At 39.4% G+C, this 13,872-nt stretch overlaps 1 protein-coding gene across 15 annotated transcripts in view; it reads left to right on the top strand.

Annotated features, from left to right (window-relative positions):
* rhbdl3 (rhomboid, veinlet-like 3 (Drosophila)) overlaps positions 1-13,872 on the top strand; it is a 78,009-nt gene that overhangs the window by 58,940 nt on the left and 5,197 nt on the right. For all 15 annotated transcript variants that reach the window (XM_087255581.1, XM_087255578.1, XM_087255575.1 and 12 more), the window contains 2 exon segments: positions 8,345-8,457; positions 10,560-10,660. In XM_087255581.1, coding sequence (XP_087111707.1) covers positions 8,345-8,457; positions 10,560-10,660 — 214 coding nt within the window.

Genomic DNA, 13,872 nt, shown 5'->3' with positions numbered 1-13,872 from the left:
GACCAAGAGTAGTGGAGTCTTGGTGGAATGTTTACATTTTAAACCTTATTGATTTGTGTCAAGCCGGTTATTATGAAATAAATGGGGGGGGAAATGGAAATTTGGTTAAAAATAACTATTTCCAGTGTTATGGTCAGTGCTATTTCCAGCCAATGGAAGGAAGGCGAGAGTCTGCTCTGTATTATTCAACCAGTAAGGTGTTGAGTGGTGTTTTTTTTTTTTTTTTTTTTTTTTTTGAGCAGCTGGGTTACCCAGACCTGCTTAACAGTAGTTGGGAATGTGCCTGTGCGGAATGAAGTGTTAATGATGTGTGTTAGGGCTGGAATTATGGCTGGGGACATGTCCTGCTGGATGTTTAAGGGAATTGCTCCAGAGGGCAGGTTGTGGGATGGGCAAAGAGGAGAAGTTTGGATCCTTCTACCTCCATAAGGAGAGAAAAAGATGAGAGTGATTTTTCAGCAGAGGTTGTTGTAATGGACGTATTGGAAAAGGGACTGCTGATTTGCGTTTTTTATTAAAAAAAATGAGGCCAAATAGGGATAAGGAGATATCCAAATAAGGATCAGCTGATAAGAAGGTGGTGGAGGTGAACAGAGCAGAGTTTTGAACGTCCTGAATAATTTGTGGTTTTTAGAAGTGTTGTTAATTTTATTAGTGTAGTATAGAGTTTTGACTGAATATAGTTGCAAGGCGAATGATGCCAGCTGGGCTTGGTGCCTGCTAAAATCAGCAGTGGTTTGTGATTTGTGCCATGCTCTCTATGATGACCTAAGTGCTCTTCGATGTTTTCTCAGAACATCAGACAACCTGAGTTTAGAGACAGTAGGGAGCATTGGTCTGGTGGAGACAGGACAGATCTTATCTAAGCAGGATGTTTATATGGTTTATATGTTTATATGGAACAGAGCTGTTTCTGATGCAGTATTAACATCAAGTGCAAAAATCAGTGCTCAATTTGCTGCACCTACAACAAACACGCAATATACACCACCAACACCACACACACTCACCTCTTTTTCTCAGCTCTCTGAGTCGGAGGTGTCCAAACTCGTGCTATCTAGCCATGCAGCCACCTGTCCACTCGATCCCATTCCCTCTCATCTCTTGCAAGCCATCTCTCCTGCAGTCATACCAACACTGACTCACATAATCAACACATCTCTTGACTCTGGTTTATTCCCCACTTCATTTAAGCAGGCTAGGGTAACCCCACTGCTAAAGAAACCCAACATGGACCAAACGCTACTTGAAAACTACACACCAGTATCCCTGCTTCCATTCATGGCCAAGATTCTGGAGAAAGTAGTGTTCAATCAAGTCCTGGACTTTCTTACTCAAAACAATCTCATGGACAACAAGCAATCTGGCTTTAAGAAAGGCCACTCAACTGAGACTGCCCTGCTCTCGGTCATGGAGGATCTCAGACTGGCTAAAGCAGACTCAAAATCATCAGTCCTCATTTTGCTGGACTTGTCAGCTGCTTTTGACACTGTCAACCACCAGATCCTGCTATCTACGCTCGAGTCACTGGGCGTTGCGGGCATTGTTATACAATGGTTCAGATCTTACCTCACTGACAGGTCATTCAGGGTGTCTTGGAGGGGAGAGGTGTCCAACCTACAGCATCTAAACACTGGGGTACCTCAAGGCTCTGTTCTTGGGCCACTTCTCTTCTCCATCTACACGTCATCTCTAGGACCAGTTATCCAGAGACATGGATTCTCCTACCACTGCTATGCTGATGATACCCAGCTATACCTCTCTTTTCATCCTGATGATCCCTCGGTTCCAGCTCGCATCTCAGCCTGCCTGTTGGATATTTCACACTGGATGAAAGATCATCATCTTCAGCTGAACCTCGCAAAAACGGAAATGCTTGTAGTTTCTGCCAACCCGACTCTACACCATAACTTTTCAATCCAGATGGATGGGGCAACCATTACTGCATCCAAAATGGTGAAAAGCCTTGGAGTAACGATTGATGACCAACTAAACTTCTCTGACCACATTTCTAGAACTGCTCGATCGTGCAGATTCGCACTCTATAACATCAGAAAGATCCGACCCTTCTTATCTGAACATGCAGCTCAACTCCTTGTTCAAGTTCTTGTTCTCTCCAAACTGGATTACTGCAACTCTCTACTAGCTGGGCTTCCAGCTAACTCTGTCAAGCCTCTTCAACTGCTCCAGAACGCAGCAGCTTGAGTGGTCTTCAATGAACCTAAACGAGCACATGTCACTCCGCTGCTAGTCCGTTTGCACTGGCTGCCAGTTGCTGCTCGCATCAAATTCAAAGCTCTAATGTTTGCCTACAAAGTGACTTCTGGCCTTGCTCCTTCTTATCTGCTCTCACTTCTGCAGATCTATGTGCCCTAAAGAAACTTGCATTCTGTGAATGAACGTCGCCTCGTGGTTCCATCCCAAAGAGGGAAGAAATCACTTTCGCGAACGCTCACGCTCAATCTGCCCAGTTGGTGAAATGAACTCCCTAACTGCATCAGAACAGCAGAGTCACTCGCTATTTTCAAGAAACGACTAAAAACTCAACTATTTAGTCTCCACTTCACTTCCTAATTTGCAATTGCCTCTTTGAATATCACACTAACTGTACCCAAAAAAAAAAAAAAATACTAATACTACTAATACTTTCCTTCTTAGACTTTACAGACCTGAAACTTGCCTATAGCACTTATTCATTGTTGCTCTTAGTTGTATAAATTGCTTCCTTGTCCTCATTTGTAAGTCGCTTTGGATAAAAGTGTCTGCTAAATGACTAAATGTAAAGTAGTGAGAACTGGGATTGTAAGGGAAGCGAGGATGAAATAGATTGCGTCTAAAAGAACCTGGTTGAGAGGGTGGCTGTGTGATTGTGGGAAGCAAGTCAAAGGTAATCCTGAAGTGGTCTGAAGTGTGCAATGGTTTAACTATGACTTTATCAGAAGAGCAATGTCTTGAGTAGATAAGGTCAAGTTGATTGCCTGATTTATATGTGTTTGCGATGGTAGGTGGTTGAGGTTAAATGATGTCTTGAGAGAATGGAAGTCTGTTGCAAAAAAATTGGTCCAAGTGTTCAAGTCACCTAATACAAGCGAGCTATCATCCTCTGGGAGCAAGAACAACAGCCCATCCAATTCTTTAGTAAATGCACCAACTGACCAGGAGGACGTTAAATGACCAGAATTTGAAATTTATCAGGAGATGTGATGGAGTCTGTGTGGTGTTTAAAACAGCAATTATTGGTGAAGTCGGAATAATTTAAGTATTTCCAATCATTAAAAATGACAAAGCCGGCCCCTCCTCTCCTCCCGATGGGGCAAGGAGTTGGCTGAATGCAAAATTGTTAGAGAGAGCAGCTGAAAGAATCCAGGTCTCAGTCAAAGCCAGAAATTGGAGATAAGATGCAAATGCTTGAATGAAGTCAGCTTTGTTTACAGGTGACTGACAATTCCGCAGACCATTGGAGACAGATGAGGGTGTGTGTGATGAAATACGGATCAGGTGTATGTTGTTAGCGTTGTGTTGCCGTCTGTGTGTGTTGTGTGTGTTTAGGCGAGTGATGACAGGAATGAACTGAAATCCCGTTGTGAAAAAGAGTAAATAAGAAAGGCTACTGTAGTGCTCGGTGTCGATGCTCAGTGGACTCGCATAGATACAGTGCCTCTGGAAAGTGTTCATAGCACTTCACTTTTTTCTCATTTTTATGTACACATCTACATAAGTGTTCATAGCCTTTGCTCAATACTTTGGCAGCAATTACAGCCTCAAGACTTTTTGAATGTAATGCCACAAGTTTGGCACACCTGTCTTTGGGAACCTCTTCAAAGCTTTATCAGGTTGGATGGGAAGCAAAAATGTACCATTTTCAGATCTCTCCAGAGATGTTCAATAGGATTTAGATCTGGGCCCTGGCTGGATCACTCAAGGATATTCACTAAGTTGTGAAGCCACTCAATTGATATTTTGGCAATGTGCTTTGGGTCATTGTAATGCTGGAAGATGAACCGTCATCCCAGTCTGAGGTCAAGAGCACTCTGAAGCAGGTTTTCATTTAGGATGTCTCTGTACATTGCTGCATTCATCTTTCCCTTTGCTGAGAACCATGCTTCACTGTAGGGATGGTATTAGCCTGGTGATAAGCGGTGCCTGGTTTTCTCCAAACGAAACGCCTGGCATTCACTCCAAAGATTTCGATTTTTGTCTTATCAGACCAGAGAATTTAGTTTTTTATGGTCTGAGAGTCCTTCACATGCCTTTTGGTAAGGTTCTCCTCTCTCCACAAAAGAATGCTGGAGCTCAGACAGAGTGACTATCAGGTTATTGATCACCTCCCAGACTAAGACCGTTCTTCCCCGATCACTTGGCTTAGATGGCCGGCCAGCTCTAGGAAGAATCCTGGTGGTTCTAATCTAGGGGTGTCAAAATTAGTTGTTTCTTCAGTGCACCGTGATGCAGACACGGACAATTCAGTCTCGGTTCTGTAATAATCATAACCGGTTATTATGTACTTACGTCATTTATCTCATATGCAGTGTGTCGCGGTAGTTTACTATAGCAAGGGAGGTGAGCGCGAGTATTTACAACTCTCCAACTACCTAAAAACACAGAAACTGCACACAATTTCACTGCGTGTGTATTTGCTGGACAGTCTTTCACTGTTTGACACTTACAGCAGAAGCCCCTATTTCACTGTGATTGAGAGAATGAAAGTAAACTCCATTTTTCTCTCTCTCTGTCTTTCTCACTGTGACTTATTTGACCTGCTGGCATGACTTTTCCTCTCCTACTTCAGGATACAGATATAAGCAAGTGTCTGCAGAATTTTGTAAATAGTATGATCATGCACAGCATCTTGCTGTGATCACACTGCCGTTTATCAGCATCACTCAACTGTGAAGAGCGCCAGCAAGAGCCAATTGCAGCCCTTTCTGTTGAGCACGTGACCAATCAAATGGGTGTAGGATTGATCTTGCTAGACAAGTGACCTTCCCCAGCCTTTTGCCTCGAGACAATCTTTGTATTCATGCTTGGTTTGTGCTTTGATATGCATATATACGGTCCATCCATAAAGTATTCATAGCGCTTCATTTTTTCCATTTTTTAATGTTACAGCCTTATTCCAAAATGGATTAATTAATTAAATAATTAATGAATTAATTGATTGATTGATTGATTGATTGATTGATTGATTGATTTATAACTTTTAGGAGAAATAAAACTTACATATGTGATTTCAACAACCAGATACCTTCTCATCTATGTAAAGCTGCAAACAAACAGGTGAACAGAATTATTAATGGGATAACAAGATGGAAGGGACTACACAATAGAGCACATGACACAAACAGACTAACACAATCCATTCACATGAAATGGGACTAGAAAGTGAGCACTCATTATCTGCAAGTTCACACAAAACAACAGCATGTGGCCGCATGTAAACACAAGTCACACGTTACTTTCGACATACATGACAAGACAAGAGCAGTGCCCAGAGTCTTGCAACAAAAACAAGAATTCAATTCAACTTTATTTCTACAGTGCTTTTATAATGTAGATTGTGTCAAAGCAGCTTAACATAGCAAATTGAAACTGTCAGAGTTGAAGTTCAGTTTAGTTTAGTTCACTGACAGAGGGCTCTATTTTGACGGTCCATGCGCAGAGCGCAAAACGCAGGGCGCAAACGCTTTCAGGGCATGTCAGAATGCATTTTTGCTAATTTACGGACGGGAAAATACGCTTTGCGCCAAGGCACATGGGCTAAAAAGGTTGAGTTTATTTTCTTAATGAGTTATAAGTGTGTTTTGAGAATAAACCAATTAGAGTCTCATCTCCCATTCTCTTTAAGACCCAGCTGCGTCGCGCCAAGAGTGCATTCACTTTTTACAGGACGCAAAGTAAGTCTAAGTGGAAAAAATGAGCATTTCACTAGCAAACAGTTAACAGTTAACAGTTTTTTTAACAGAAAATTGTTAAACAGAGCATCTACTGCATGAGAATGAGAGATAATGGATCACTTTCACTTTCGCTCTTGGATAGGGAAACCTTTTCGCACAGACATCAATTAACCTATAAATAATTAATTTCGTTTGTTAAGCACAAAGATTTGTTTCAAAACTATTTCTAAATTCAGTTCTAATTTCTAGCAAACAAATAAATGAACAATAATGACCAAGTGTGATCAAAATACTGAGTTATTTCCAAATACACCTGCCATGCCCCATATGGTCTAAAACCTGACGGGTGGGCAAATCTAAGCTTGTTTTTAATTAAACAAATATAAATATGGATATAATTAATAATACTGCTAATAATAATAACATTATACAAAAGCAAATTGTTATGAATGAACTGAAAAAGCCTCCCGAGATAAAAAACATAAAAGTGGTGATATTTCATATTTATGTAGGCTAGAAAATAATATGTTTTGTAATATTTTAATCCTTTATACTTATATCCTATATCTGTTCTTATTATATCCTATATATATATATATATATCCTTAATATTTACATTTTTTCATATGTAAAGATGTTTGCCTATTGCTCTCTTGTGCATATTAAGCAGTGCGTAAGCGAGGCGTAACTCTGCGCCGGAGTTTAGACCGGGTTAGTTTTGGTCTAATGAAAAATCTATTATAGTTTCTCAAAATAGCGACGCGCCAGTGGTCCGCCTCAGAACGCCTTTCTTTTTAGACCAGAACGCCTATGAGCGCACAAATGAGCGCTAATGCATTTGCTATTTAAAGAGCGTAGCGCAATGCCTCAAAACGACTCTTGCGCCAAGCTGAAACTACCAAAAGACTATTGCGCCACGTCTTGCGCCACACTGCGCCGGGTGTATGATAGGGCCCAGAGTGTGTGTCTTCCTCCCAAACTGTGTAAAAAAAAAAGTCTGTTTCAGAGTTTAGGTGCCAGTTATGAAAAAGATCTTCAACCTACAGTTACGCACACATTGCTTTCTGATGTGCAAGTTTTCTTTTGTTGAGTTGTTTTTTTTTTTTTTTTTTGGTTATTTGAACACATATTGTATGAGGACCAACAGCGTAGCAATAGTTCAGTAAACAAAAGGTTAATACTAAGAGAATGTGTTGCCAGTTACAGTCTCTTTTATTTTTAAGCACGAAAATATTACTTCACTTTTAAATTCCATTATTACTCACAAGTAAGTCAGGTACATTTATATTCTGTTTCCGTGACCTAAGCAACATGTCCCAGTTATCTGAAGCTTAGTGATAGAAGGTCCTTTTTTTATTAGGATAAATGGTCTGACCTTGTCCTGATTCTTGTTGCTTTAGATCTGTGTCCAGATTTTGCCCCCACTGGGCTTCCATGTGTTTAGCAATGTTGAAGAGAGCCAAGTATGTGACATGAGAAATTTCACCTGTGGTTAAAAGTGTTTCTGTGTCACCCAGATTTGTCATTATTTGGTGCCAGTGTCAGATCTGCTGTTGTTGGTGCCAGAGACTTTCTGTTTAACAGTTTTCCATGTACTCTTCCGAAAGTCATACATTTAAAGCAGCTGGTGAAATCATCAGTGCTTCAAGAGAAAAAAACAGGACTAAACAAAGTTGGGGCATTCATGGTTTTCAATTATTATATCTTATTTAATGGCATTCACTTATTTAATAGGAGTAAAATATATTACTTTTTGCATTAACAGATGTAAAACAAATGAGCAGAATACAGTGATTAAAACCATCTTCTGGACAGTCAGAGTTACTTTACACTACTGTATATGAGATTTTATTTAGACGTCTGTTTGAATATAAACTTTGTTTAGGGGTGATACACACTTGTTGGTGTTTAATTTATGATAATTAGAGTGTTGTGTTTTGTATGGGAAATAAATATCTGGGGCGAAGCAGTGGCGCAGTAGGTAGTGCTGTCGCCTCACAGCAAGAAGGTCGCTGGGTCGCTGGTTCGAGCCTCGGCTCAGTTGGCGTTTCTGTGTGGAGTTTGCATGTTCTCCCTGCGTTCGCGTGGGTTTCCTCCTGGTGCTCCGGTTTCCCCCACAGTTCAAAGACATGTGGTACAGGTGAATTGGGTGGGCTAAATTGTCCATAGTGTATGAGTGTGTGTGTGAATGTGTGTGTGGATGTTTCCCAGAGATGGGTTGCGGATGGAAGGGCAAGTAAAAGCTTGCTGGATAAGTTGGCAGTTCATTCCGCTGTGGCGACCCCGTATTAATAAAGGGACTAAGCTGACAAGAAAATGAAATTAATGAAATAAATATCTAGCTAAATAATGCTGATAGACACTAAGTATACTGTATGGAGACTGCAGTTTAATGGTATTAATCCGTTACAGAAGTGCATCTGTGCTAATGGCTGATTTAAATGTTTCAGAATTGAACACCTGGGTCTAAACATGGCCATGCAGCTTTTGGTGGGTGTGCCACTTGAGATGGTCCATGGAGCTTTGAGAATCGGCCTAGTGTATGTGTGTGGCGCCCTGGCAGGTGAGTCTAACACATCATGCTTTTTTTCTCTTTTTTCTGGTATTATTTGTGCTGAATTCATGGAAAAAATTGTAAGAATTTGTGGGAGAATGTTTTGTGCTTTAATTTTTTTACATTTTACATTTTATTAATATTTAAAATACAGTGTGTAAAGTGGGTATGATTGTATGGGTGTTTCCCAGTGCTGGAAGTGCATCCTCCACATAAAACCTATGCCAGAGAATTTGGTGGTTCATTTCACTGTGGCGACCCCTGATAAATCAGAGACAAGCTGAAGGATGTTGAGTGAGTGAGTGAGTGAGTGAGTGAGTGAGTGAGTATTTACAGTGGGGGGTTTTTTCTAAGAAGACATAATTTCTATATTTAATTAAATAACCATATGTCCTTAAAAGGAAAGTACATTTATAAGCTACTTTTTTACAGCCCTGGGTGATATAGAAGTAACAACAGTAATTCACACATAATCCACACACACATTCTACCAACTCAAGGTGACACCTACAGCAACATTTACCACTGTGTGTCTAGTTGTCTGTTTATGCTTCACTCCGATCCTACTTGTATATTAAATGCATCATTTCATATAAAATTTAAGTGGTGGTTTTTAAGACTACACTTATATAAAAATTACCTTAAAACTACAACATACTGACTGATTTTATTGATTCCATGGGTTTCAATATTTCATTATTCAGCCACTCTTAGTTTATCTGTGTTAATTCTAAAAACTAAAGTTGAAAACCTGGTGTCAGATGAATGGAAGCAAACATTTTGGTATGACTTATAGTTCAATTATTTCAATGGTCGATCCGTCTTCTTTTAGACTTCTGTAGTTAAAAAAAAACTGAAAAGCTGATTGAACAGTAAAGAAAAAAAGAAAAGAAAAAAAGAAAAACACAAACAAGATCAAATAACAGTCTAAAAGACCAGCAAAGAAGAACAGAAAGGACAATTTTAGGAAAACCAAAGAGCTGAAAAGAGATGAGGTGTGAATTAACTGAATTTCACAATTTATTTTTAGGCAAAAATCTGTTATTGGTTCAGTCAGAAATTATATGTTGAGCTAATAAAAAAATAATAAATACTTATAACAAAATAAAGTTTACCAAACAGTGTAGTGTAATTAAATATTCTAAATTGTTCCGTACTACAGATGACAGACAACAGAATTTAAATTTTAGCTCTTTTTTAACTAACCAATTCCAACACTTACAACACCAATTCCAGCATTTTTTTGAAAGATACAATAGTTTAGAAAAGAAAAAACACTGAATAAATTTGGGAAGTCTGCAGAACAACATGCCTTGGTGTGGGAAAGAAAATAAAAAAATCTAATGTTTTTATTTCAGTTTAGTCATCAGACTTTTACAGTTGTAAAATGGTCACAACCAATGTCTGAATTTCCCCAGAAATTGATCTTTGTTTTGTTTTTAATTCCTTTTGTCCTCCTGTATTATCAAAGAAAAACAGAATAACAATATAATATGGTACATCTGCTTTCCAGATGTATAAAATTACTGTAATCACTGTAAATAGTTTGTTTCTATTATTCATAATAGTTCATCATATTATTATATATTACTTGTTTTATTTAATTTCTATAATATTAATAAGATTCTTGGTAAAAAAAAAAATTGTTTGTTTGTGTTTGAAAATATTTTTGATAAATATGCTGATATGCTTTGAGACAGTGCTGAATGTTTATCAAAGGCTCAAGAGATTATAAGTACTAGTTTCTCATTATTTTTATTATTCGAAAAGTATTATTGACAAAAATACCACTTGGATGTCTTGGTGTTGTATGTTAAAATTCCTCTGATTTCAACAATGCTGTTAAAATAGAAAAGTCAAATACAATTTTGTCATTTGCCTATTCCATAGCCTGGTTATTTTCTTTAAATACAATTACACAATAACTTTGTGTGGGGAACAAATTGTAATTTTAATTATTATTCACTGATGTTTTTTCCATTTGTTATCTTATCAATCTCATTTGCTGTCTTTTGTTCAAATGTTATTTGGTCAGTTGTTAACAATGTCTGCTCCTGTGTCTAAAGAAGTGATTTGTATGACTGACTTTTGTCTGCATTGTCTTCCTGCAGGCTCTTTGGCTGTTTCTGTGACGGATATGACAGCACCTGTGGTTGGTTCATCAGGAGGAGTCTATGCACTGGTTTCTGCTCACCTCGCCAATGTTGTCATGGTAATTGAAAACACTTAGTAAATTTTTTGATTCATCAGATTGTAAAACCGAGTGAGATTCTATTAGACAAAAGTGAGCTGTCGCAGACACCGCCCTCTCTATTCTACCGCAATAGACGCAAATATAACTGAGGGCGCGGTGGATAGTGTCGGGGACGCCCCCCTCTCTATTCTGCTGCTCTGCAAGCGGATATAACTGAGAGAGCGGTTGGTGAGGGTAGTGTCGGCGACGCCGCCCTCTCTATTCTGCCGCCCTAGACGGCCGCCTAGGTCACCTCTATGGATGCGCCGGCCCTGTGTCTTTGTCAGAATTAGTTTTAGGGTGCTTTCACACCTGTGTATCGATTCAGTTGTTCCGAAACAGAGATTAAAATTGTTACATTGTTGCTCTTTGCTCTTGGAGCGGTTCGCTTTCACACTGCAAAGTTTCTTTGATTAAAAGAGCTAAATCAAGTCACGTGCGAGTAAACTCTCCTTACATTGGTCAGAGTGTCAGGGTTTATTTTGCAGCGTCCCGCTTAACTGTCAGGAGAGGTGGTGGTTTGGTGGTGATTGACAGGGTGCGCACGCGTGACGTGTCTGAGGAGAGACACGGTGGGGAGGGGTGAGAAGGGTGCGCGACGATGCCTATTTGAGGACTGGGAGAGAGACGCGAGATTACCGGGAGATCATCACTCATTTGCGGGCATCCGGAGACTCGCGAAACTTCCCTCCATACTCATAATTCTCTCTTCATATAGCCGTAAGCCTATTACATATCCATAAAACACTGTGATATAACCGCGCTCGGATCGGATCGCTTTCTCATTGCAATCGAACCGCTCCAGGGTTCGTTTCAATCGAGCCGAGACCACCTCATTCAAGCGATCTCGGAGCGATTACTTTGGCGCGGAACAGAGCGCGATTGCCCTGTTCACATATGCCAATCGAACCGCGCTAACTGGGCAAACGAGATACGTTCCGAAACAAAAGTGTAGGTGTGAAAGCACCCTTAGTCAGTTATGGCAATAATGTTCAAGATGTTTTCTGGCAAAAGACTTTATGTTCTTTTTGTTCAGCAGCGGTTTTTGTCTTGGAACTCTGTCACGCAAACTTTTTTGACCTGTCTCTTTCTTATGGTGGAGTCATGAACTATCATCTTAATTGAGGCAAGTGAGGCCTGCAGTTCAGTTGTTGAGATGTATGGAGGAGTTGGTTCTGCTCTCTTGGGGTAAATTTGGTTGGCCAGCCACTCCTGGGAAGATTCTCCACTGTTCCATGTTTTGCCATTTGTAGATAATGGCTCTCACTATGATTTGCTGCAGTCCCAAAGTTTTAGAAACGGCTTTATAAGCTTTTCCAGACTGGTAGATCTCAATTATTATTGTGTTCTTATTTATTTTGTAATTTCTTTAAATCTCAGCTTGATGTGTAGCTTTTGGTCTATTTTACTTTGGCAGGTCCTATTCAAGTGATTTCTTGATTGCAAACAGACGTGACAGTAATCAGAACTGGGTTTGGCTTGAGAAATCTAACTTGGGTGTGATAAACCAGAGTTAACGGGCACCTATGATGCAAAATCAACTATTACAAGCTCTCTGGACAGAACTTTGTGTTAGTATAATGTGTTCACTGTTATTTTGGAGTGCTATTCACCTTAATCTTCCCATATGAGTGGGTGCAGCCATATTAATCTTTTTGGCTTTAGACTGCTGGTCTCTTTTACTTTCATTCAATTTTAGACATTAAAACAGCTTGTTATGCTGCTTGATGTTGCAAACTGATATTTTCTTATTATATTTTTGTGTAAGCATAGGACGTGCATTCATGTTGCATGTGAGCTTGCACAATATACTGACACTCAGGCGAGGAGACTAAATAAAGTTATTATATAATATGTCCACAAATGTAATCTTGTTGCTTGATAATATTCCGTTTGAACCATTGAAGGCAAATGGTCTTGTTATGAGTTGTATCGGCGGATCAGATACAATTGTGCAGCTTTATTCAAAGAGATTGACGGTACAGGCAAGTTCAACACAGGAACAAACAGGAGCATGCAGGAAATCCAGAGGGTGGTCAATGTTACAGGAGAATGATCGGGACAGACAGCAAAACAACATAAACAATAAACAAGGCAAAGGTCAAAAGCCACAGAAAGACAGTAGAAGGAAACGCTTTGAAATGCTCACTACAGTTTAACAAGACTCAGCTTATATGTGTGTGCTGTGTGTATAGTCCCGGTAATCAGTTCTCACGAGTTTCAGCTGCATTTATGTAATCAGTTGTGATTTGGAACTGGTGTGTGTGAGAGGTGCATGATGGGATCTGTAGTTCAGTTTGGTGGCAGATGAGTAGTTTGAGTGTTTTCCAGCAAGGGCTAGATCGTGCTATGTCTGTTTTGAGGATGATTTTAGTATTTTTCTGGACTTTAAATTAGTCGAGAAACTTGCCGTTTCAGGGGTTTGGAACAACACAAGGGCAAGTAATGACTGACTTTTCATTTTTGTCTGAACTAACTCTTTAAAGCTGTTTATCAGATCTTTGTACACAGCGTATGTTTTTCAGACCAAACACTCTTTAAAATATGTCTTGCAGACTGGGTATGCAAAAGCAGCAGCTCTTATAGAGCACTCAGTAATCATAAATTTTTTTACTCATTAACCCCTTCAACTGTATTGTATTAGTGGACTAACTTAGAGGATTGTGAATAGTGGTATAGAGTAGGGGTTCCATAACGTTTTAGCCTGTGACTCCCAAATTAACCATGTCAGTGACTCACAACCCCTACTATCCTCTTAGGTGGTCACAAATATACAAACCTTGCATGTAATTCCGCACACATACTAATAGACCCAAGTCTATTCTTAGTGTAATTTTGGAGACCACCACTTGGAGATCATCCTAAATCTTGAGTCATGGCCTGTATTTATTTCTTATGTACATGAGTGCTGTAAAGTTGTACGAAAGTTTAATCTGGTGCTGTAATATCAATCTGCTGCATCTGTTGCTATTGCTGTGCCTTTAATATAACATGAACACTCCAGGGGGTCCCAATCCAGTGGAAAAAATCAAAAGGCTGACAGCTTTTTATTTGCATGTTTTGTTTTTTATGTAACTGTTACCTATAAATTTTATCTTCTGTGTGTTATAGATAAAATGGGAATTCTAAGTCTAATAGTTTAATAAAATTAATTAGATTTTTGGAAATCACCAAGCAACCTCCACACCCCA

Source organism: Danio rerio, chromosome 6 (genome assembly GCF_052040795.2).
Source record: "Danio rerio strain M-AB ecotype USA chromosome 6, GRCz13ab, whole genome shotgun sequence".
Classification (NCBI taxonomy): domain Eukaryota; kingdom Metazoa; phylum Chordata; class Actinopteri; order Cypriniformes; family Danionidae; genus Danio; species Danio rerio.
Note: the sequence above shows the minus strand (reverse complement) of the source record. Positions and strands in the feature narration are given on the sequence as shown.